The sequence below is a fragment of the Mesocricetus auratus genome, unplaced genomic scaffold (genome assembly GCF_017639785.1).
Source record: "Mesocricetus auratus isolate SY011 unplaced genomic scaffold, BCM_Maur_2.0 Super-Scaffold_100037, whole genome shotgun sequence".
In the NCBI taxonomy this organism is placed as follows: Eukaryota; Metazoa; Chordata; class Mammalia; order Rodentia; family Cricetidae; genus Mesocricetus; species Mesocricetus auratus.
The window spans coordinates 9,598,416-9,623,981 of record NW_024429215.1 but is presented as its reverse complement, the minus strand read 5'-3'; the positions used below and the strand labels follow the sequence as shown (position 1 = coordinate 9,623,981).

The 25,566-nt window shown below is 42.5% G+C and overlaps 1 protein-coding gene across 50 annotated transcripts in view; it reads right to left on the bottom strand.

Annotated features, from left to right (window-relative positions):
- Nlrp5 (NLR family pyrin domain containing 5) overlaps window positions 1-25,566 on the bottom strand; it is a 172,788-nt gene that overhangs the window by 128,827 nt on the left and 18,395 nt on the right. For 31 of the 50 annotated variants that reach the window (XM_040733959.1, XM_040733993.1, XM_040733992.1 and 28 more), the window contains 11 exons: window positions 23,952-24,002; window positions 22,007-22,084; window positions 20,382-20,429; window positions 18,502-18,579; window positions 16,874-16,924; window positions 15,320-15,394; window positions 13,270-13,320; window positions 11,893-11,970; window positions 10,271-10,321; window positions 2,103-2,180; window positions 10-60 (listed from right to left, as the gene is read on the bottom strand). In XM_040733959.1, coding sequence (XP_040589893.1) covers window positions 10-60; window positions 2,103-2,180; window positions 10,271-10,321; window positions 11,893-11,970; window positions 13,270-13,320; window positions 15,320-15,394; window positions 16,874-16,924; window positions 18,502-18,579; window positions 20,382-20,429; window positions 22,007-22,084; window positions 23,952-24,002 — 690 coding nt within the window. The remainder of the gene's footprint in view (window positions 1-9; window positions 61-2,102; window positions 2,181-10,270; window positions 10,322-11,892; window positions 11,971-13,269; window positions 13,321-15,319; window positions 15,395-16,873; window positions 16,925-18,501; window positions 18,580-20,381; window positions 20,430-22,006; window positions 22,085-23,951; window positions 24,003-25,566) is intronic. The other 19 variants (XM_040733948.1, XM_040733973.1, XM_040733988.1 and 16 more) reach the window with 15 other exon arrangements.

Below are 25,566 nucleotides of genomic sequence, written 5' to 3'. Positions count from 1 at the left end.
TTTCTTCACCTTTTTCACATGTCTCGGCTGCTGCCTCTTGTTCCTCACCTTGCAAGGCTTCTGTAAAAGGAAGAGAATGACCAACCTACATGAGTATGCTTGCTGTTCAAAACAGGTATCATCTGTGCCGGCATCCCCAACCGGGCTTAGGACACGGAGGAAGAGGGGCAGAAAGAAAGAGCTGGAGGATGGGGAGCAGAGCCTAGAAATGCTGTGCTCTACACATTTGTGAAACTGCTGTTGCACACATGAATTCAGGCATCTCTGGTTACCTGTACAAGGCAGACACAGTACAAATCCTGTCCTATATTGGCTAGGGGCTCTCTATGTTTTGCCGTAGCAGAGGGAGTGTCAGCATTTGGAATCCCTTTATTTGGGGTGTGACATATGGTTGCTTGTCCATGATGTATGAATGTGTACCTGTGTGTACAGGCCCGTTTACACATTCAAGTCCATGTAGGAGGTTCCGATGTTGACTTTTGGTATCTTTCTTAATCACTATCATCTTCATTTTTAAAGATGTATAATCTGTTTCCCTGTCTAACTGTCCATCTCTCTGCCCGCCCTCATAACACTCCCTCCGCCTACATGTCTGTCCACATACCTGTCCATATATTCATCTTTCCATCTACCTAATGTATGTAATGTATTTTATGGTTCTTCAAGACAAGGTTTCACTTTGTAGCCATGGCTCTGCTGGATCTCTGTTTTGTAGACAACACTGGGATCAAACTCACAAAGATCTGACTGTGTCTGCCTCTGTGTGCTCGGATTAAAGGTGTGCACCACCACCAGCTGGTGAAGTTGTAGTTATTCATATCTGAAGACTATTTTGCCTGTATGATATATATCTGTGTACTTGTGCATGCTGTGCCTGCTGAGGCCACATGAGAGCAAATCACTTGGAATTGGAGTTACAGATGGTTGTGTGCTCTCATGGGGGTGCCGAAAACTGAATCTGGCTTCTCTCGAAGTGTGCTTAGTGGTCTGAAATACTGAACCTCTATCTGGTACATAATCATAATTTTGAGAGTCTCTCATTAAATCTGAATCTCAGAAACATGGTTTGACTGGGTGACCACCAAGCACCATGGATACTCCTGTGGATGCATTTTCAAGGCTGGGATTACAGGCACATTCCCCTTTAGTTGGCCTTTTAATATGAGTTCTGGGAGCTGAACTCAGGTCCTTGTGCAGCTAACATAACTGACTGAGCAATTTACATCAAACATAAATTCATTAATACAGCTACACACACACACACACACACACACACACACACACACACACACACACACACACATATATACCCAAACACAGATCCATGCAATTAAATGCAGTCCATATCAAGAGAACAGCTGACCTCCCAGAAATTGTCAAAATGACTGTAAAGCTCATGATAGAATCAATGGGACCCCGAAAGATTACAGATTAATGTTGAATGTCATCTAATATAATTGAAGTCTATGGACATAGCGGCATAAGGACAGGCACATAGGATAGTTAAGTAGAATTGAGCAATGCCAAATTACCCTCCCACACCTCTATCTAGACAATTCAGTAGAACTGCCTGTTAACATGTATGGGGTACATGGTTAAGTGGTATATGCTATATGTGTGCTAGCCTGTGGGGTGAAAGAGGTCAACCTTAGCTTTCATTCCCCCTGACAGAATACCCTTTTACAAAGGGCTTTTTAATTGCTAATTACACTCCTACATGGGTGCATGTGAGCACTTGTAACTGCAGAGAACAGAGGTGTTGGATTTCCGGTAGCTGGAGTTCCCAGTGGTTACTTGTCATCTGAAGGGGTGCTGAGAACCACACTCTAATCCCACACACATTCCCATAGGAATTCAGAGGTCCAGCTGCAATGTGGTAGCACACACCTATTATGCCAGTACTCAAGAGGCATAGGCATTTGGATCTTTTTGAGTTCGATTTAGCCTAGTCTACAGCGATAGTTGTAGGACAGCCAGGACTACACAGAGGAAACTTGTGTTGAAAATCATAAAGAACACAAAGAGCTCAGGGTTCTAATTCTTTAGGTTACACTATAAACCTTTAAGGGTATCTTTGTTTACACCCCATCCTGCATGCCTACCTGGGGCCTGTCCCTCATTTGGCCCTTGGTCACTCTGGATTGGTTCTGTGTCTTCTTCTGGGGTATTCATTGAGTCATCTGCAACAGAGAGGAAGAGAGTGCACTGTTAACAAGTCACAGTCTAAAAGCTCTAGCTGGGGATGAGAACTCTCCTTGTCCAAACTACCATGGGGAATTAGAGCAAGTCTTTACTCAGTTTATGCCCAGAAGAGTCCTCTGGGCCATCAGGAGCACCAAGTGAATTCATTCAAGTGGACAACAGCAAGGTTGCTGGGAGGCTCCACAGATTCTTTGAGAACAGGGTCTTACTATGTTATTCAAGCTGGCCTAGATATTGCTATGCAGACCTCGGTGGCCTTGACGTCAGACTTGCTGGTCTGTGCTTCCCAATCCAAGCACTGGGGTTCAAGTTCTACACTACCAAGACTGGCTCATCAGTAGACTCTTGAATGATTCCAGCTACTCAAAGATGACTTCTGCTACTTGCCTCATAAACAACAAAAATGGATTAATGATCCACTTAAGTTTGTAGCTAGGAAGGATGTGGTTTGGGTATCCTGAACACAACTACTCATGTGACCTGGCTAAAATTTTGATGCCCCTCAACTGATGTTTGTAGAAAGAAAATGTGGTACAATTACAAAATGGAGTAGTACTCAGTGATAAAATCTACCACGTGGGGTGGTAGAGTTGTATCAGAGGTTAAGAGCACTGACTGCTATTCCAGAGTACACGGGTTCATTTCCCAGTATCCATATAGCTGCAAAGAACTGTCTGTAGCTCCAAGATCTGACACCGTCACACAGACGTATGTGTAGGAAAAACACCAATGCACATAAAATAAAAACAAGTAAATTACTTAAAAAACCATCTATTGTGTACTTCCAGTGCCCAACCTCTGCCGTTCCCACCTTCAGGTGAGCTTGAGTCTCAGGGGCCATACTCCCCATCCTCTTCCCAACACCCATCCCCTCAATCTTCCGTAGGCCTGCTTCTGGTATCCAGAAGATCTGCCCACACGGGAAAGGCATCAGCCCTTCCAGGCCCCAACCTCCGGGGATCCCAGCTTCAGCTTCAGGAAAGAAGGAGACCAGTGGAGACAGAAGGGCGCCACCTGCACCCACTGGAAAAAGAGATGGGAAGAAGACAGAATAAGAGCTCACTCAGCAATAGAAAGTCCAACATGACCCCACTAGAATCTAGAAAACCAACACCAGCAAGACATGAAAAGCACTACATAGATCAAGCACAGGAGACAGACCTTAAAAACTGTTTCTTGAAGATGATAGAGACCCTCAAAGAAGAAAGGAGGAAATCCCTTAAAGAAATAGAAGAAAAAATACACAAAATCCATGAAATGCTAGAAAAATTTAAGAAATAGACAAATCTCTCAAAGAATCTAAAGTGTAGCAAGAAAAAACTGCCAAACAAATGAAGGAAACAACTCAAATAGTTGAAGGATTGAAAGCTGAAATAGAAACAATAAAGAAAACACATAACGAGGGGATGCTGGAAATAGAAAAGCTGGGTAAATGATCAGGAACTACAGATCAAGTATCACCAACAGAATACAAGAGCTAGAAGAGAGAATCTCAGGTGTTGAAGACTCATTAGTGGATATACAGTCGTCAACCAAAGAAAATCTCAAAACCAACAAATCCCTAACACAAAATATCCAGGAAATATGGGAGACCATGAAGAAGCCAAACCTGAGAATAATAGGTATAGAAGACGACGAAGAAATACAGCTCAAAGGTACAGAAAACATATTCAACAAAATCATAGAAGGAAACTTCCCTAACCTAAAGAAGGATACACCTATGAAAATACAAGAATCTTACAGAACACCAAATAGGCTGGACCAGAAAAAGAAGTCACCTCGCCATATAATAATCAAAACATCAAACCTACATAATAAAGAGAAAATATTAAGAGCAGCTAAAAAAAGGCCAAGTAACATATAAAGGCAGACTTATCCTAATTACACCTGACTTCTCAATGGAAACTATTAAAGCCAGAAGATCCTGGACAGATGTCCTACAAACGCTAAGGGAACAAGGATGCCAGCCCAGACTACTATATCCAGCAAAGCTTTCAATTACCATATATGGAGAAAACAAAATATTCCATGACAAAGCCAGATTTAAACAAGATGTATCCATGAATCCAGCTCTACAGAAAGTGCTATAAGGAAAACCTAGATCCAAGGAAGATAACTACACACACAAAGACACAGGCAATATATAATCCCACTTTACAAAACACCAAAAGAAAAAAGGAAGGAGAAACTACACAAAATAACTTCACTACCAATAAATCAAGCACAAACAAGAATCACCAATCAATGGTCAGTGATATCCCTCAATGTCAATGGCCTCAACTTGCCTATAAAAAGACACAGACTAGAAGCCTTGGGAAGAGGAGCTGCTTTCTGTGTTGCATGATTTCCGATGCTGCGTTGGACAGAAGTAGTTACTGAGCCCAGAGCCTTGTGCAAGCTAGCAGCAAGGGCTTTACCTCGGAGCTTCCTCAACCGGAGACAACCCACTAATGGAAATGAACTCCTGAGTTTCGCCATTGTTGCAACAGACCTGTATTGAACAAGACAGTCTGGGTCAGGAATTCGATGATGCTTTGGAGGTGTTGCAGCACTCAGTTGGAGGACTTCAGTACTTCCCAGAAAATCACATGACTCACTATTACTCTCACCACATCAGAGGCAATCCCAGCTTCTATGGGATCTCACCCCCAGAAGAGCCCACCTACACCTGGAGAAATGTAATAAATGAGTCTGTGAACTTGCATTTGGAAGAAAGTCTCCAGCAATCTCTGCAGAGCATACACGAAAACCAGCTGGGACAAGTCTCCCTCTTCCAGCCAAAAGGAGGAAGGTTCGACTGTTTGAATACCTTTACCATTTTGACAGGAGTAAGATGGTATCTCAGAGTTGTTTTGATTTGCATTTCCCTGATGGCTAAGGATGTTGAGCACTTTCTCAAGTGTCTCTTGGCCATTTTAGCCTCCTCTATTGAGAATTCTCTGTTTAGTTCTGTACAACCACCTTTTAATTGGATCCTTTGGTGTTTTGGAGACTTGCTTCTTGAGTTCTTTGTAAATTTTGGAGATTTGCCCTCTGTCAGATGTGGGGCTAGTGAATATCTTTTCCCATTCTGTGGACTGCCTTTCTGTCTTGTTCATTGTGTCCTTTGCTTATTAGATTGGGCAAAGGTCTGACCATGGGGAAAAAGGACCAGCCAAAGACACACACCCTGAGCTGAGCCAGAGAAACACACTTTGGCCCTGCAACCAGAACCAAGGAAATGCACCCTGACCCTGAAACCAGTGCCAAAGGAACACACTTTGCCCCTGGAATCAGAGTCTGTGAAAGAAATGCACCCTGACCCTAAACTTGGAGCCAAAAGGTAAAAAAGACCAGAGAAAGAAACACTTTGGCCCTGAAACCAGAGCCAAATCTGACCCTAATTCTGTGCAGAAAACTAACCAATCCCTGAGCAGAAGCTCTAGCCAATCTGAGCTCAGCACTGAAACCGGACAATCCCTATCCTGGAAAAACTACCCTGCTCCCAAGAATCCCTATATAAACCCTGTGTATGCTGAGCTTGGTTGTCCAGCTGCTTCATTCCAATAAACCCTTTCGATGAAAAACAAAGACACAGACTAGCAGAATGGATACAAAGACAGAACCCATCCTTTTGCTGCATACAAGAAACACATCTCAATATCAAAGACAGATGGTATCTCAAAGTAAAGGGTTGGGAAAAGATTATCCAATTAAACAGTCCCAAGAAACAAGTGGGTGTAGCAATCCTAATATCTAACAAACTAGACTTCAAGTTAAAATCAAAAGAGATGAAGAAGGACATTTCATATTCAACAAAGGAAAAGTTCATCAAGATGAAGTCTCAATTTTAAACATCTATGCCCCAAATACAAAGACACCTACATTTTTGAAAGAAACATTACTAAAGCTCAAATTGCACATAAAATCTCACACACTAATTGTAGGAGACTTCAACACTCTGCTCTCACCACTAGGCAGGACCTCCAGACAGAAACTTAACAAAGAAACAAAAGTAGTAATAGAAGTTATGACCCAACAGGGTTTAACAGATATCTATAGAACATTCCACCCAAACACAAAGGGATATACCTTCTTCTCAGCGCCACATGGAACCTTCTCTAAAATTGACTACACAATAGGAAACATAGCAAATCTTCACAGATACCAAAAATTTATAATAACCCCCTGTATCTTCTCAGACCACCATGCATTAAAATTAGAATTCAATAACACAAATCGCAGAAACCTTACAAACTCAGGGAAATTGAACAATGCACAATTGCACCATCCCTGGGTAAAGGAACAAATAAAAAAAGACATTAAAGACTTCCGGGAATTCAATGAGAATGAAGACACAACACACACAAACTTATGGAATACATTGAAAGCAGTGCTGAGAGGAAAGTTCATAGCACTAAGTGCCCACCTGAAGAAACTGGAGAACTGTCATACTAGAGAAGTAATAGCACAGCTGACCGTTCTAGAACAAAAAGAAGCAAATTCACCCAAGAGGAGCAGAAGCCAGGAAATAATCAAATTGAGGGCTGAAATCAATCAAGTAGCAACCAGGAAAACATTGAGAATAATCAATGAAACAAAGAGTTGGTTCTTTGAGAAAATCAACAAAATAGACAAACCTCTGTCCAAACTAACCAAAAGACAGAGAGAGAGAGAGAGCATGCTAATTAACAAAATCAGAAATGAAAAAGGGGACATAACAACTGATTCTGAGGAAATCAAGAGAATAATCAGGCCATACTTTGAAAATCTGTACTCCACAAAATTCAAAAATTTAAAGGAAATGGACAATTTCCTGGATAGATATCACTTGCCACAACTAAATCAAGAGCAGATAAACAATCTAAACAGACCTATAACTCTTAATGAAATAGATGCAGTCATCAAAAGTCTCCCAATCAAAAAAAAGCCCAGGCCCTGATGGCTTTAGTGCAGAATTCTACCAGAAATACAAAGAGCTAATTCCAATACTACTCAAATGTTCCACACAATAGAAGCAGGAGGCTCACTGCCAAACTCTTTTTACGAGGCTACAATTACCTTGATACCCAAGACACACAAAGATACAACTAATAAAGAGAACTTCAGACCAATATCTCTCATGAACATTGATGCAAAAATACTCAATAAAACACTAGCAAACCGGATTCAAGAACACATCAGAAAAATCATCCACCATGATCAACTAGGCTTCAATCCAGGAATGCAAGGATGGTTCAACATTAGAAACTCTATCAATGTTATCTGACATATAAACAAACTGTGAAAGAAAAACCATATGATCATCTCACTAGATGCAGAAAAAGCCTTTGATAAAATCCAGCACCCCTTCTTGATAAAGGACCTAGAGAGATCAGGGATAACAGGAACATACATGAACATAATAAAAGCAATATATAGTAAACCAATAGCTAACATTAAGCTAAATGGAGAGAAACTCCACACAATTCCTCTAAATCAGAAAAATGCAAGGCTGTCTACTCTCTCCATATCTCTTCAATATTGTCCTTGAAGTTCTAGCTACAACGAGAAGACTGCAAAAGGAGATCAAGTACACACAAATAGGAAAAGATGTCAAGCTTTCACTATTTGCAGATGATATGATAGTTTAAGGAAGTGACCCGAAAAACTCTGCAAGGGAACTCCTCGTGCTGATAAACACCTTCAGCAAAGTGGCAGGATAGAAGGTTAACTCAAAAAATCAGTGGCCCTATTATATACAGATGATGAAGGGGCTGAGAAAGTAATCAGAGAAACATCACCCTTTACAATAGCTATAATCAACATCAAATATCTGGGGATAATGTTAACCAAGGAAGTGAAAGACCTGTATTTCAAGAACTTTGAGTCTTTAAAGGAAGAAATCAAAGAGGATACTAGAAAATGTAAAAATCTACCATGCTCTTGGACTGGTAGGATCAACATAATAAAAATGGCAATCTTGCCAAAAGCAGTCAACAAATTCAATGCAATCCCTATAAAAATTCTGGCACAATTCTTCACAGACCTTGAAAGAACAATAATCAACTTTATATGGCAAAACCAAAGGCCCAGGATAGGCAAAACACTTACAGTAAACCAACTTCAGAAGGAATCACCATACCTGACTTCAAGTTCTACTATAGAGCTATAGTCCTGAAAACAGCTTGGTATTGGCACAAAAATAGACAGATAGACCATTGGAACTGAATTGAAAACCACAATTTTATCCCACACACCTATGAACACTTGATTTTTTGACAAAGAAACTAAAACTATATAATGGAAAAAAAGAAAGCATTTTCAACGAATAGTGTTGGCATAATTGGGTATTGGTATGCAGAAGATTGCAGATGGTTCCATGTCTATCGCCTTGTACAAAACTTAAGTACAAATGGATTAAAGATCTCAACATAAATCCAACCACACTGAATCTCGTAGAAGAGAAAGTGGGAGATACTCTTCAATGAGTTGGTACAGGAGACCACTTCCTGAACATAACACACCAGTGCCACAGACACTGAGAAGGACAACTAACAAATGGGACCTCCTGAAACTAAGGAGCTTCTGTAAGACAAAGGACACAGTCAACAAGACAAAAAGGCAGTCCACAGAATGGGAAAAGATATTCACTAACCCCACATCTGACAGAGGGATAATCTCCAAAATTTACAAAGAACTCAAGAAGCAAGTCTCCAAAACACCAAAGGATCCAATTAAAAGGTGGGGTATAGAACCAAATAGAGAATTCTCAATAAAGGAGGCTAAAATGGCCAAGAGACACTTAAAGTGCTCAATATCCTTAAGCATCAGGGAAATGCAAGTCAAAACAACTTTGAGATACCATCTTACTCCTGTCAGAATGGCTAAAATAAAAAACAATGAAGACAATTGATGTTGGAGAGGATGGGGAGAGACGGGAACACTTCTTCACTGTTGATGGGAGTACCAACTCGTACATTCACTTTGGAAATCAGTATGGAGATTCCTCATGAAAATGGGAATCAATCTACCACAAGACCCGGCAATTCCACTCTTAGGCATATACCTACAAGAGACAAATTCATACAACAAGGACATCTGCTCCACTATGTTCATAGCAGCATTATTTGTAATAGCCAGAACCTGGAAGCAACCTAGATGCCCCTCAGCTGAAGAGTGGATAGAGAAAATATGGTACATTTATGCAATGCAGCAGAAAAAAACCAATGGAATCTTGAAATTCGCAGGTAAATGGATGGCACTAGAAGAAACCATCCTGAGTGAGGTAACCCAGTCACAGAAAGACAAACATGGTATGTACTCACTCATATATGGATTTTAGACATGGATCAGGAGAGTGCTAGTCTACACTTCCACTGACAGAGTCTGGGAAACAGAAAAGAACCCAAGAGATATCCATGGTACCCCAGAGATGAGGAATGTGGCAAGATCTCATGAACAGATTGGGAACTCGTCGAAGGGTGGTGGGGGGAGTGGGAGCTGGGAAGAAGAGAGGGGGAGAAGAGTAAGAGACAGTAAGTCATTGGGAACAGGAAGGATGAGTGGGGGTAGGATAGGGGGAAGAGGGAATCATATGTTAGAAGACAGATCTGACACCAGAGTGACCTCTAGTGATCTACAGGGATGGCACCAATTGGCAAGCTAAGCAGTAGTGGAGAGACCACCTAAAATGGCCATTCCTGATAATGAACTTGATGTCTATAACCGTCCGGGAGCCTTCATCCAGTGACTGATGGAAGCAGAGGCAAACACCCATAGTAAACACTGAACTGAACCCAAGGAACCCAGTGACAGAGAGCAGCCATGAGCAAATTGGCAAAGAATGGGCTTTCAAAAACATGTCTATCTCCATGCCAGAAGAGGGCACCAGTTCTCATTCATAGATGGTTTGCAAGCCTACATGTGGTTGCTGGGAATTGAACTCCTGACCCCTGTGAGAGCAATCAATGCTCTTAACCTCTGAGCCATCTTTACAGCCTTCAACCATGCTCTTGTAAGCAACTCTGATGAAACCTCCTGTTTGAATCCCTTAAGATGATCTCACTCAGGCTGCCTATAGGTTTGTGCAAATACATATTTTCTTCACCTTTTTCACATGTCTCTGCTGCTGCCTCTTGTTCCTCAGCTTGCATGGGTTCTGCAATTAGAGCAAAACCATGATGCATGATTGTTTGTTGTTCAATATTGATACCATCTGTGTCAGCACCCACCATCTACCACTCAGTCCTCCCAAGTGTCAGCATACCTGTCTACCTATCCATCTATCCATCTTTGAATCTACTTAATGTATGTAATTTATTTGCTGTTTTTTCAGACAAGGTTTCTATGTGTAGCCATGGCTGTCCTGTAACTCTTCTCTAGACCAGACTGGCCTCAAACTGACAAAGATCTGACTAGGCCTACCTCTGTGTGCTGGGATTAAAGGTGTGCACCAACACAAGCTGGTGAAGTTGTAGTTATTTATATCTAATGACTATTTTGCATGTATGCTATATGTCTGTGTACTTTGTGCATTCTTTGCCTGTTTCTGCCACATGAGAGCAAATCACTAGGCACTGGATTTACAGATGGTTGTGATCTGACATGGGGGTGCTGAAAACTGAATCTGCCTCTTCTGGAAGTGTGCCTAGTGCTCTGAAATACAGAACCCTCTTTCTGGTACCTGATCATATTTTTTAGAGTCTCTCACTAAATCTGAATCTCAGCAACATGGCTAGACTGGCTGACCAGCAAGCACCATGAGCCCTCCTGCATCTGCCTTTTCAGCGCTTGGATGATAGGCACATTTCTTTTTCTTGTCCCTTTAATACAAGTTATGGGAACTGGAGCAGCTCACATAGTACTGACTGAGTAATTTACCTCAAACTCAAATTCATTAATACAGCTACCTATATATCCAGACACAGATCCATGCAACTAAATGTAGTCCATAACAAGAGAAGAGCTGACATCCCAGAAATTGTCAACCTGACTGTAAAGCTCATGATAGAATCAATGGGACCAGGAAAGGTCCCCATGTTTTACAGATTAATGTTGAATGTCATCTACCTTGTAAAATAATGGAAGTCTGTGGACATAACTACATAAGGACAGGCACATAGGATAGTTAAGTAGAATCGAGCACCCCAAATTTCACTCCCACATCTCTATCTTGATAATTCAGTAGAACTGCCTGTTAACAAGTGTGTGGTACATGGCTAAGTGCAGGTTATATGTGTGCTAGCCTGTGGGAGTGAAAGAGGTCAACCTTAGCTTTCTTTCCCCCTGAAAGACTACCCTTTTATAAAGGGCTTTTTAATTCCTTACTACACTCCTGCAGGGGTACCTGTGAACACTTATGATTGCAGGGATAGAGGTGTCAGGTTTTCTTGGATCTTGAGTTCCCAGGGGGCACGTATCATCTGATGTGGTGCTGAGAACCAAACTCCAATCCCACATGCACACACATAGGAAATCATGAGTTCTACTTTGATGTGGTAGAACACACCTATTATTCTAGTACCCAAGAGGCATAGGCAGGTGCATCTCTGTGAGTTCCATGTTAGCCAGGTCTACAGCGATAGTTGTAGGACTGCCAGGACTACACAGAGAAAACTTGTGTTGAAAATCAGAAAGTACACAAAGAGCTCAGAGCTCTAATTTCAGGTAACACTCTAAACCATGTGGCTTTAAGTGTATCCATGTTTACAGCCCACCCTGCATGCAAACCTGGGGCTTGAGCCTCATCTGGCCCTTGGTCACTCTGGATTGGTTCTCTGTCTTCTTCTGGGGTACTCATTGAGTCATCTACAACAGAGGAAGAGAGAGTGCTGTTAGTAAGACACAGTCTAAAAACTCCACCTGGGGATGAGAACTCTCCATGTCCAAACTACCAAGGGAAATAGAGCAAGTCTTGACTCATTTTATTCCCAGAAGTGTCCTCTGGGCCACCATGAACACCAAGTGAATTCATTCAAGTGGACAAATGCAGGAATGCTGGGACGTATCACAGACGCTTTGCAGAGCAGTGTCTCACTATATAATTCAAGCTGGCCTAGATCTTGCTATGTAGACCAAGGTGGCCTTGAACTCAGACTTGCTGGTCTGTGCTTCCCAATCCAAGCTTTGGGTTCAAGTTGTACACTACCATGCCTGGCTCATCAGTAGTCTCTTGAATGATTCTTCCTACTCATATATTACTCCTGCTACTTGCCTCAAAAACAGTAAAATGGATTCATGGTCTACTTAAGTTTGAGATAAGAAGGGGGAGGTTTGGGTAGCCTTAAAACAACTACACATGTGACCTGTAAAAAAATCTAGATGCCCCTCAACTGAAGTATGGAGAAAGAAAATGTGGTACATTTACACAATGGAGTAGGACTTAGAGGTAAAATCCACTAGGTGGGGCTGTAGAAATGGATCAGAGGTTAAGAGCACTGACTGCTCTTCCAGAGGACACGGATCCAATTCCCAGTATCCATTTAGCAGCAAACAATTGTCTGTAGCTCCAAGATCTGACACTCTCACACAGATATATGTGTAGGTAAAACACCAATGCACATAAAATAAAGCAAATAAATTACTTAAATAAGCAACTACTTAGCATGTGAAATGCATGACCCAGGCGTTTTAAGATCAACAGAGTGCCTTTTCTCTTGGTGGTTTAAGACAGGGTTTCTCTGTGTCTCTGGAGGCTGTCCTCCTCGCACATGCTCTGGAGAACAATCAGGACTTGAACTCACAGAACCCAACCTGCCTCTGACTGTAGACTGCTGGGATTAAATGTGTGTACCACCACCTCTTGGCCATTTTTAAAAAAGATAATTCATTATATAAACACTGTTCTGCATACGTGTATATATCCATGCCAGTAGAGGGCACCAGATCTCATTCATAGATGCTTTGCAAGCCACCATGTGGTTGCTGCGAATTGAACTCAGGACCTCTGTGAGAGCAATCAATGCTCTTAATCTCTGAGCCATTTTTCCAGCCTTCATCCAAGCTCTCGTTAGCAACTCTGATGAAACCTCCTGTTTGAATGCCATATGATGCTCTCGCTCTCACTCAGCCTGCTTATAGGTTGGCGCAAATCAATATTTTCTTCACCTTTTTCACATGTCTCTGCTGCTGCCTCTTGTTCCTCAGCTTGCAAGGCTTCTGTAAAAGGAAGAGCAAGACCATCCTGCATGATTATCTTTGTTGTTCAAAAGAGATACCATCTGTGCTAGCGTCCCCACCTGGGATTAGGACACAGAGGAAGAGGGGCACAAAAACGAGCTGGAGGACGTGGGGCAGAGCCTAGAAATGCTGTGCTCTACACATGTGTGAAACTGCTGTTGCACACATGAAGTCAGGCATCTCTAGTCACCTGCACAAGTCAGAGACATAAAAATCCCGTCATATATTGGCTAGAGTTTTTCTATGTTTTGCCTATAGCTGAGTGAGTGTCAGTATTTGGAGTCACTATTGTTTGAGGGTGTGACATGTGGTTGCTTGTCCATGATGTTCAAATGTGTACATGTGTGTAGAGGTCCATGTACACATTAAGGTCCATGTAGGAGGTTCCACTGTTGACTTTTGTTGTTTTTCTAAATCACTATCATATTCATTTTTATAGGTGTATCATCTGTCTCTGTGTCTGTATGTCTGCCCACCCACCTGTCCATCTCTGACTGCCCTCCCACCACTCTGTCTGCCAACCTGTCTCTCAGCCTACCTGTCCATCTATCCATTTTCCATCCACCTAATGTATGTAATCTACTTGCTGGTTTTTCAAGACAAGATTTCTCTATGTAGCCATGGCTGTCCTGGAACTCTGCTCTGTAGACCAGACTGGACTCAACTCACAAAGATCTGGCTGTGTCTGCCTCTGTGTGCTGGGATTAAAGGTGTGCACCACCACCAGCTAGTGAAGTTGTAGTTATTTATATCTGATGACTATTTTGCCTGTATGCTATATGTGTGTGTACTTTGTGCATGCTATGGCTTCTGAGGCCACATGAGGGCAGATAACTTGGAACTGGAGTTACAGTTGGTTTTGAGGTAACATGGGGGTGCTGAAAAATGAATCTGGCTCCTCTGGATGTGTGCCTAGTGGTATGAAATACTGAACCTGCTTTCTAGTACTTAATCGTATTTTTGAGAGTCTCACACAAAATCTGAATCTCATCAACATGGATAGACTGGCTGACCAGCAAGCACCATGGACCTTTGTGTTTCTGCCTTCTCAATACTGAGATTACAGAAACATTCCCCTTTACTTGTCCTTTTAATACAAGTTCTGGGAACTGGAGCAGCTAACATAGTACTGACTGAACAATTTACCTCAAACTCAAATTCATTAATACAGATATATATATGTATATATATATATATATACATATATATATATATATCCAAACACAGATCCAAGCAACTAAATGCAGTCCATATCACGGGAAGAGCTCACCTCCTAGAAATTGTCAAAATGACTGTAAAGTTCAAAACGAAACGTCCCCACGTTTTGCAGATTAATGTTGAATATCATCTACCCTCTAAAATAATGGAATTCTGTGGACATTGGAGCATAAGAACAGGCACATAGGATAGTTAAGTAGAATCGAGCAACCCCAAATTACCCTCCTACATGTCTTTCTATACAATTCAGTAGAATTGCCTGTTAACATGTGTTCAGTACTTGGTTAAGCCAAGGTTATATGTGTGGTAGCCTGTGGGGTGAAAGAGGTCAACCTTAGCTTTCTTTCTCCCTGACAGACTACCCTTTTACAAAGGGCTTTTTAATTGCTAATTACACTCCTGCATGGGTGCCTGTGAGCACTTGTAAATGCAGAGAATAGAGGTGTTGATTTCCTGCAGCTGGAGTTCTCAGTGGTTACATGTCATCTGAAGTGGTGCTGCAAACCACACTCCAATCCCACATGCACACACATAGGAATTCAGAGGTCCAGCTAGGATGTGGTAGCACACACCTATTATGCCAGTACTCAATAGGCATAGGCAGGTGGATCTCTGTGAGTTCGATGTTAGTCTGGTCTACAGCGATAGTTGTAGGACAGTCAGGACTACACAGAGAAAGAACACAAAGAGCCCAAGGGTAACACTATAAACCATGTGGCTTTAAGTGTATCTATGTTTACACCCCACTCTGCATGCCAACCTGGGGCCTGTCCCTCATCTGGCCCTTGGCCACTCTGGGTTGGGTCTCTGTCTTCTGTTTTCTTCATTGAGCCATCTGCAACAGAGAGGAAGAGAGAGGGCTGTTAACAAGTCACAGGCTAAAAGCTAAGCTGGGGATGTGAACTCTCCATGTCCAAACTACCAAGGGGAATTAGATCAAGTCTTGACTCAATTTATGCCCAGAAGAATCCTCTGGGCCATCAGGAGCACCAGGTGAATTCATTCATGTGGACAACACAAGCATTTCTAGGAGGCATCACAGACTCTTTTGAGAACAGGGTCTTACTATATAATTCAATCTGGCCTAGATCTTGCTATGTAGACCAAGGTGGCCTTGAAGTCAGACTTGCTGGTCTGTGCTTCCCAATCCAAGCACTGGGGTTCAAGTTGTACACTACCAAGACTGGCTCATCAGTAGACTCTTGAATGATTCTTGCTACTGAAAGATGACTCCTGCTACTTGCCTCAAAAACAATAGAAATGGATTAATGATCCACTTAAGCTTGTAGGTAGGAAAGTGAGTTTTGTGTAGCCTGAAAACAACTAGTCATGTGACAGGAAAAAATATCTAGATGCCCTTCTACTGAAGTAAGGAGAAAGAAGATGTTGTACATTTACACAATGGAGTAGTTCACAGTGGTAAAATGCACTACGTGTGGCTGTAGAGATGGATCAGAGGTTAAGAGCACTGAATGTTCTTCCAGAGGACATGGGTTCAATTCCCAGTATCCATATAGCCACAAACAACTGTCTATAGCTCCAAGATCTGACACCTTCACACAGACATACATGTAGGCAAAACACCAATGCACATAAAATAAAAACAAGTAAATTATTTACATAAGCAACTACTTAGAACCTGAAATGCATGATACAAGATTTTTAAGATCATCAGAGTGCCTTTTCCTTTGGGTTTTCGAGACAGGGATTCTCTGTGTCTTTGGACATCATGGACAAGCAACAGGAGGTCTCATACATGCCAGGACACAGTAATACAAGAGACTGAATCAGAGTCTCAGGCAGGTTTTGTATGCACAACCAATAGGGATCATCAATGACTAGGAAACAGAGAGCAGAAAGAACATGGAAAACATGAGGAAATTTTCAGGCAAAGAGCAGCTGTCAGTTTTGAGTAGGTGTAGTCAATGTGGGAGTCTTTATAGGTGACCTGGAATTCACAGAGTTCCCCCAACTTCTGTGTCCCTAAGGCAGGGATTAAAGGTGTGTACAACCATCTATTGTCCATTTTTAAAAAGTAATTCATTATAGCAACATTGTTCTGCATACGTGTTTATCTCCCTGCCAGAAGAGGGCACCAGATCTCATTCATAGATGGTTTGCAAACCACCATGTGGTTGCTGCGAAAGGAACTCAGGGCCCTGTGAGAGCAATCAATGTTCTTAACCTCTGAGCCATCTTTCCCACCTTCACTCAAGCTCTTGTAAGCAACTCTGATGAAACCTCCTGTTTGAATGCCATATGATTCTTTCACTCAGCCTGCTTATAAGTTGGCGCAAATAAATATTTCCTTCACCTTTTTCACATGTCTCTGCTGCTGCCTCTTGTTCCTCACATTGCAAGGCTTCTGTAAAAGGAAGAGCAAGACCATCCTACATGACTATGTTGTTGAAAACAGTTACCATCTGTGTCAGTGCCTGCCCACTCACCACTCCCTCCTTCTAACTGTCTGTCTGCATGCCTGTCAGTCTATCCATCTATCCATTTTCCATCTAAGTAGTGTATGTTATCTCTTTGCTGGTTTTTCAAGACAAGGTTTCTCTGTGTAGCCATGGCTGTCCTGGAACTTCTCTCTATCGACCAGACTGGCCTCAAATTCACAAAGATCTGACTGTGTCTGCATCTGTGTGCTGGGAGGAAAGGTGTGTACCACCACCAGGTGGTGAAGATTTAGTTATGTATATCTGATGACTATTTTGTCTGTATGCTATATGTCTGTGTACTTTGTGCATGCTATGCCTGCTGAGGCCACATGAGAGCAGATCACTTGGAACTGGAGTTATAGATGGTTGTGGGCTGACATGGGGTAGCTGAAAACTGAATCTGGCACTTTAGGAAGTGTGCATAGTGCTCTGAAATACTGAACCCTCTTTTTGGTACCTAACCATATTTTTGACAGTTTCTCACAAAATCTGCATCTCAGCAAAATGGACAAACTGGCTGACCAGTAAGCACCATGGACCCTCCTGCAACTGCCTTTTCAGTGCTGGGATTACAGGCACATTCCCCTTTATTTGGCCTTTTAATACCAGTTCTGGGGGCTGAAATCAGGTCCTGTGCAGGTAACATAGTCCTGGCTGAGCACTTTACCTCAACTCAAATTCATTAATACAGCTAACTATATGTATATATCCAAACACAGACCCATGCAACTAAATGCAGTCCATATCAAGAGAACAGCTGACCTCCCAGAAATTGTCAAAAAGACTGTAAAGCTCATGATGGAATCAATGGGACCATAAAAGGTCCCCAAGTTTGTCAGATTTATATAGAATATCATATCCATGAAAAAACAGAAGACATAGCGACAAAAGGACAGGCACGTAGGTTAGTTAAGCAGAATTGAGCAACCCCAAATTACCCTCCCAAACCTCTATCTAGACCGTTTAGCAGAATTTCATGTGCACATGTGTATGGTACATGTAGGTTATATGTGTGCTTGTCTGTCAGGGTGAAAGAGGTCAACCTTAGCTTTCTTTCCCATTCACAGACTACCCTTGTACAAAGCGCTTTTTAATTGCTAATTACACTCCTGCATGGGTGCCTGTGAGCACTTGTAACTGCAGAGAATAGAGGTGGTGGATTTCCTGCAGCTGGAGTTCCCAGAGGTTACTTGTCATCTGAAGTGGTGCTGAGAACCAAACTCCAATCCCATATATACACACATAGGAATCAGAAGTCCAGCTAGGATGTGGTAGTACACACCTATTATGCCAGTACTCAAGAGGCATAGGAGGTGGAACTCTGAGTTCGATGTTAGCCTGGTCTACAGCAATAGTTGTAGCACAGCCAGGACTACACAGAGAATATTTTTGTTGAATATCAGAAAGAACAGAAAGATCCCAGGGGTGTAATTCTGGGGTGACACTATAAAACATGTTGCTTTAAGTGTATCCCTGTTTGAACCCCACCCTGCATGCCAACCTGGGGCCTGTCCCTCATCTGGCCCTTGGTCACTCTGGATTGGTTCTCTGTCTTCTTCTGTTTTCTTCATTGAGCCATCTGCAACAGAGAGGAAGAGAGAACACTGTTAACAAGTCAAAGTCTACAAGCTCTTGCTGGGGATGAGAACTCTGCATGTCCAAACTACCAAGGGGTATTAGAGCAAGTTGTGACTCGGTTTATGCCCAGAAGAGTCTTCTGGGCCATCAGGAGTACCAATTGAATTCATTCAAGTGGACAACTGGAGCATTGCTGGGAGGCATCACAGACTCTTTTGAGAACAGGGTCTTACTATATAATTCAAGCTGGCCTACATTTTGCTATGTAGACTATGGTGGCCTTTAAGTCAGACTTGCTGGGGTTCAAGTTGTACACTACCATGACTGGCTCATCAGTAGACTCTTGAATGATTCAAGCTACTCAAAGATGACTACTGCTACTTGCCTCAAAAAGAAGAATAATGCATTAATGATCTTCTTAAGTTTGCAGGTAGGAAGGGTGATGTTTGGGTAGCCTTAAAACAACTACACAGGTGACCTGGAAGACATCTAGATGTCTCTCAACTGAAGTTTGCAGAAAGAGAATGTGGTGCATTTACACAATGGAGTATTACCCAGTGGTAAAATCCACTATGTGGAGCCTCAGAGATGAATCAGAAGTTAGGAGCACTGACTGCTCTGCCAGAGGACAGGGGTTCAATTGCCAGTACGCATATTGCAGCAAACAACTGTCTGTAGCTCCAAGATATGACACCTTCACACAGACATACTTGTAGGCAAAACACCAATGCACATAAAATAAGAACAAGTAAATTATTTAAATATGCAAAATCTTAGAATCTGAAATTCATGTTACAGGACTTTTAAGAACAACAGAGTGCCTTTTCTTTTGGTTTTCGAGATAGGGTGTCTGTCTTTGGAGGCTGTCCTCCTGGCATTTGCTCTGTAGATGAGGCTGGCCTTGAACTCACAGGAACCAGCCCACCTCTGCCTCCTGACTGCTGGGATTAAAGGTGTGCACCACCCACTCCCAGCAGAGTGCCTTTTAAAATAGGATTATGACATCATAAATAAGATTAAGAATCATTTGTTAAGTACTAGACATTATTTCAGCCAGAGCTCATGAGAACGCTATCATTAGAGATTGAGCCAGAGCCCCATGCATACTAAGCTTATACAACCACTAGGGATTGAAGCCAAGTCTCATGTGTGCTGTGCACATACAATCACTAGATATTGAAGTCAGGACCTCATGCCTTTATACACACTACCACCGGAAGCCAAGGCATCATGCATGCCATGCACAGACAACCAGAGACTGAAGCCAGGAGGTCTCATACATGCCAGTACACAGTAATACAAGAGACTGAATCAGAGCCTCATGCAATAGTGATCATCAATGTCTACGAAATAAAGGGAGCTGAAAGAACTTGGAAAACATGAGGAAATTTTCATCAAAGAGCTTCTGACAGTTTTGAGTAGTTGTACTCAATGTGGGATTCTTTATATGTAACCTGGAACTCACAGAGATTCCCTTCCTCTGTGTCCCTTGTACGGGGATTAAATGTGTCTTTTTAAAAATGATAATTCATTATATAAGCACTGTTCTGCATACGTGTATATCTCCCTGCCAGAAGAGGGCACCAGATCTCATTCATAGATGCTTCACAAGCCACCATGTGCTTGCTGGGAAATGAACTCATGACCCCTGTGAGAGCAATCAATGCTCTTAACCTCTGATCCATCTTTCCAGCCTTCACCCAAGCTCTTGTTAGCAACTCTGATGAAACCTCCTGTTTGAATTCCATATGATACTCGCACTCAGCCTGCTTCTAGGTTTGCGCAAGTCAATATTTTCTTCACCTTTTTCACATGTCTCTGCTGACTTTTGTTCTTGAGCTTGCAAGGCTTCTGTAAAAGGAAGAGCAAGACCATCCTATGTGATTATGTTTGTTGTTCAAAAGAGATACCATTTGTATCACCGCGCGCCACCCACCACTCCGTCCTCCTAACTGTCAGAATACCTGTCATTCTATCCATCTATCCATCTTTCCATCTACCTAATGCATGTAATCTCTTTGCTGGTTTTCCAAGGCAAGGTTTCTGTGTAGCCATGGGTGTCCTTGAACTCTGCTCTGTAGACCAGACTGGCCTCAAACTCACAAAGATCTGACTGTGTCTGCCTTTGTTTGCTGGGATTAAAGGATGCACCACCACCAGCTGGTGAAGTTGTAGTCATTCATATCTGATGACTATTTTGCCTGTATGATATATATCTGTGTACTTGTGCATGCTATGCCTGCTGAGGCCACATGAGAGCAGATCACTTGGAACTGGAGTTACAGATGGTTGTGAGCTGTCATGGGGTTTTGGAAAACTGCATCTGGCTACTCTGGAAGTGTCCCTAGTGCTCTGAAATACTGAACCCTCTTTCTGGTACCTAATCATATTTTTTGAGAGTCTCTCACAGTATCTGAATCTCAGCAACATGGACATACTGGCTGACCAGTATGTACCATGGACCCTCCTGAGTCTGACTTTTAAGTGCTGGGATGACAGGCATATTACCCTTTACTTGGCCTTTTACTACGAGTTCTGGGAACTGAAGCAGCTAACAGAGTACTGACCTAACAATTTACCTGAAACTCAAATTCATTAATACATCTACCTATATATCAAGACACAGATCCATGCAACTAAATGCAGTCCATATCAAGAGAACAGCTGACCTCCCAGAAAGTGTCAAAAGAATGTAAAGCTCATGATAGAATCAATGGGACCAAGAAAGATCCCCAAGTTTTGCAGATTAATGTTGAATGTCATCTACCCTCTAAAACAACTTGTCTGTGGACATAGCAGCATAAGGACAGGCACATAGGATAGTCAAGTAGAATCTAGCAACCCCACATTACCCTCCCACACCTCTTTCTAGACAATTTTGTAGGACTGCCTGTTAACATGTGTGTGGTAGTTGGTTAAGTGCAGATTATGTGTGTGCTAGCCTATGGGTGTGAAATAGGTCAACCTCAGCTTTCTTTCCTCATGAAAGACTACCCTTTTTCAAAGGTGTTTTTAATTGCTAATTACACTCCTGCATGGGTGCCTGTGAGCACTTTTAACTGCAGCGAATAGAGGTGTTGGATTTCTTGCAGCTGGAGTGCACAGTGGTTACTTGTGATCTGATTTGGTGCTGAATACCAAACTCCAATCACAAATGCACACACTTAGGATTTCAGAGGTCCAGCTAGGATGTGGTAGCACACACCTATTATGCCAGTACTCAAGAGACATAGGCAGGTGGATCTCTGTGAGTTGGATGTCAGCCTGGTCTACAGCAATAGTTGTAGCACAGCCCGGGCTACACAGAGAAAACTTGTGTTGAAAACCACAAAGAACACAAAGAGCTCAGGGGTCTAATACTTTAGTTAACATTACCAACCATGTGGCTTTAAGTGTATCCCTGTTTACACCCCACCCTGCATGCCAACCTGGGGCCCGTCCCTCATCTTGCCCCTGGTCACTCTGGATTGGTTCTCTGTCTTCTTCTGTTTTACTCAGTGAGTCATCTGCAACAGAGAGGAAGAGAGAGTGCTGTTAACAAGTCACAGTGTAAAAGCTCCGGCCATGAGATGAGAACATTCCTTTTCCAAACTACCAAGGGGAATTAGAGCAAGTCTTGACTCAACTTATGTCCAGCAGAGTCCTCTGGGCCATCAGGAACACCAAATGAATTCATTCAAGTTGACAATAGGAGCGTTGCTGGGAGGCATCACAGATTCTTTACAGAACAGTTTCTTTTTATATAATTCAAGCTGGTCTAGATATTGCTATGCAGACCTTGGTGGCCTTAAAGTCAGACTTGCTGGTGTGTGCTTCCCAATCCAAGCATTGGGGTTCAATGTGTACACTACCAAGACTGGCTCATCAGTAGACTCTTGAATGATTCTTGCTACTCAAAGATGACTCCTGCTACTTGCCCCAAAAACAATATAAATGGATTGATGATCTATTTAAGTTTGCAGGTAGGAAGGGTGATGTTTGGGTAGCCTTAAAACAACTACTCATGTGAACTGGAAAAATCTAGATGCCCCTCAACTGAAGTATGGAAAAGAAAATGTGATACATTTACACAATGGAGGAATAATACTCAGCGGTAGAATTCACTATGTGGGGCTGTAGAGATGGATCAGAGGTTAATTGCCCTGACTGCTCTTCAAGAGGACAGGGGTTCAATTCCCAGTATCCATAGAGCCACAAAAAACTGTCTCTAGCTCCAAGATCTGACACTCTCACACTGAGATACGTGTGGGCAAAACACCAATGCACATAAAATAAAAACAAGTAAATTATTTACATAAGCAACTACTTAGCATCTGAAATGCATGACACAGGAGTTTTAAGATCCACAGAGTGCCTTTTCTTTTGGGTTTTCCAGACAGTTTTCTCAGTGTCTTTGGAGGCTGTTCTCCTTGCACATGCTCTTTAGACCATGCTGGCCTTGAACTCAGAGAACAGCCTGCCTCTGCCTCCTGACTACTGGCATGAAATGTGTGTACCACCATCATCCAGCAGAGTGCCTTTTAAAATAGGATTATGATATCATAAAATGGGTCAAGACTCATTTGTTAAGTACATGACTTGATTGCAGCCAGAACCTCATGAACACGGTATCATTAGAGATTGAGCCAGAGTCTCATGCATCCCAAGCACATACAACCACTAGGGATTGAAGCCAAGTCTCATGTGTGCTGTGCAAATAAAATCACTAGATTTGGAAGCCAGGACCTCATGGTTTTACACTACCACCGGAATTCAAGGCATCATGCGCGCCATGCAGAGACTAGCAAAGACTGAAGCCAGGAAGTCTCATACATGCTAGGACACAGTAATAAAAGAGGCTGAATTGGAGCCTTGGGCATGTTTTGTATACACAACCAATAGGGATCATCCCTGTCTAGGAAAATAGGGAGTGGAAAGTACATGGAAAACATGAGAAAATTTTCAGGCAAAGAGCATCTGTCAGTTTTGAGTGGGTGTAATCAATGTTGGAGTCTTTATAGGTGACGTGGAACTCACAGAGATCCCCCGTCCTCTGGGTCCCTAGTGCAGGGATTAAAGGTATACACCACCGCCTCCTGGCCTTTTTAAAAAAGACAATTCATTATAAAAACACTGTTTTGTATATTTATATATCTCCATGCCAGAAGAGGGCAGCAGATCTCATTCAGAGATGGTTTGGAAGCCACCATATGGTTGCTGGGAACTGAACTCAAGACCCTTGTGAGAGCAATCAATGCTTTTAACCTCTGAGCCATCTTTCCCACCTTCAAGCAAGCTCTTGTAAGCAACTCTGATGAAACCTCCAGTTTGAATGCCATATGATGCTCTTACTCAGCCTGCTTATAGGTTGGCGCAAATAAATATTTTCTTCACCTTTTTCACATGTCTCTGCTACTGCCTCTTGTTCCTCAGCTTGCAAGGCTTCTGTAAAAGGAAGAGCAAAGCCATCGTACATGATCATGTTTTTTGTTCAAAACATATACCAACTGTGTCATCGTTCCCACCCGGGCTTAGGACACGGAGGAAGAGGGGCAGAAAGAATGATCTGGAGGATGGGGATGGGATCTGAGAAACGCTGTGCTCTACACATGTGTGAAACTGCTGTTGCACACATGAAGTCAGGCATCTCTGGTCACCTGTACAAGGCAGAGACAGTAAAAATCCCGTCATATATTAGCTAGGGGCTCTCTGTTTTTTTGCCCATTGCTTAGGGAGTGTCAGCATACGGAGTTCCTTGTGTTTGTGGGTTTGTCGTATGGTTGTTTGTCCATGATGTACGAATGTGTACATGTGTGTACAGGTCCATGTACACATTCAAGTGAATTTAGAAGGTTCTGATGGTGACTTGTGGTGTCTTTCTAAATCACTGTCATCATTTTTAAAGGTGTATCATCTGTCTCCCTGTCTGTCTGTCTGTCTGCCCACATATCTGTCTGTCTGCCTACATGTCCATCTATCCTACTGCCCTCCCACCACTGTGCCCACCTACCTGTCTCTGTCAGTTTACCTGTCCATCTATCCATCTTTCCATCTACCTAATGTATGTAATCTATTTGCTGGTTTTTCAAGACAAGGTTTCTGTGTGTAGCCATGGCTGTCCTGGAACTCCACTCTGTTGACCAGACTGACCTCACACTCACAAAAATCTGAGTGTGTCTGCCTCTGTGTGCTGGGATTAAAGGTGTGCACCACCACCAGCGGGTGAAGTTGTACTTATTTATATCTGATGACTATTTTGCCTGTGTGCTATATGTCTGAGTACTTTGTGCATGCTCTGCCTGCTTATGCCACATGAGAGCAGAGCACTTGGAACTGGAGTTACAGACGGTTGTGAGCTGACCTAGGGGAGCTGAATACTGAATCTGGCTCCTCTGGAAGTATGCCTAGTGCTCTGAAATACTGAACCCTCTTTCTGGTAACTATTCATATTTTCCAGAGTCCTCACAAAATCTGAATCTCAGCAACATGGCTAGACTGACTGACCAGTAAGCACCATTGACCCTCCTGCTTCTGCCTTTTCAGTGCTGGGATGACAGGCACATTCCCCTTTACTTTGCCTTTTAATACAAGTTCTGGCAACTGGAGCAGGTAACTTTGTACTGACTGAGCAATTTATCTCAAACTTAAATTCATTAATACAGCTGCCTATATATCCAAACACAGATCCATGCAACTAAATGCAGGCCATATCAACAGAAAAGATGACCTTCCAGAAAATGTCCAATGACTGTAAAGCTCATGATAGAATCAATGGGACCACTAAAGGTTCCCAAGTATTGCAGAATAATTTTGAATGTCATCTACCCTGTAAAATAATGGAAGTCTGTGGACATAGCGGCAAAAGGACAGGCCCTGAGGATAGTTAAGTAGAATCGAGCAATCCGAAATTACCCTCCCACACCTCTATCTAGACAATTCAGCAGAGTTGGGTGTGCTCATGTGTGTGGTACATGGTTAAGTGCAGGTTATATGAGTGCTTGCCTGTGGG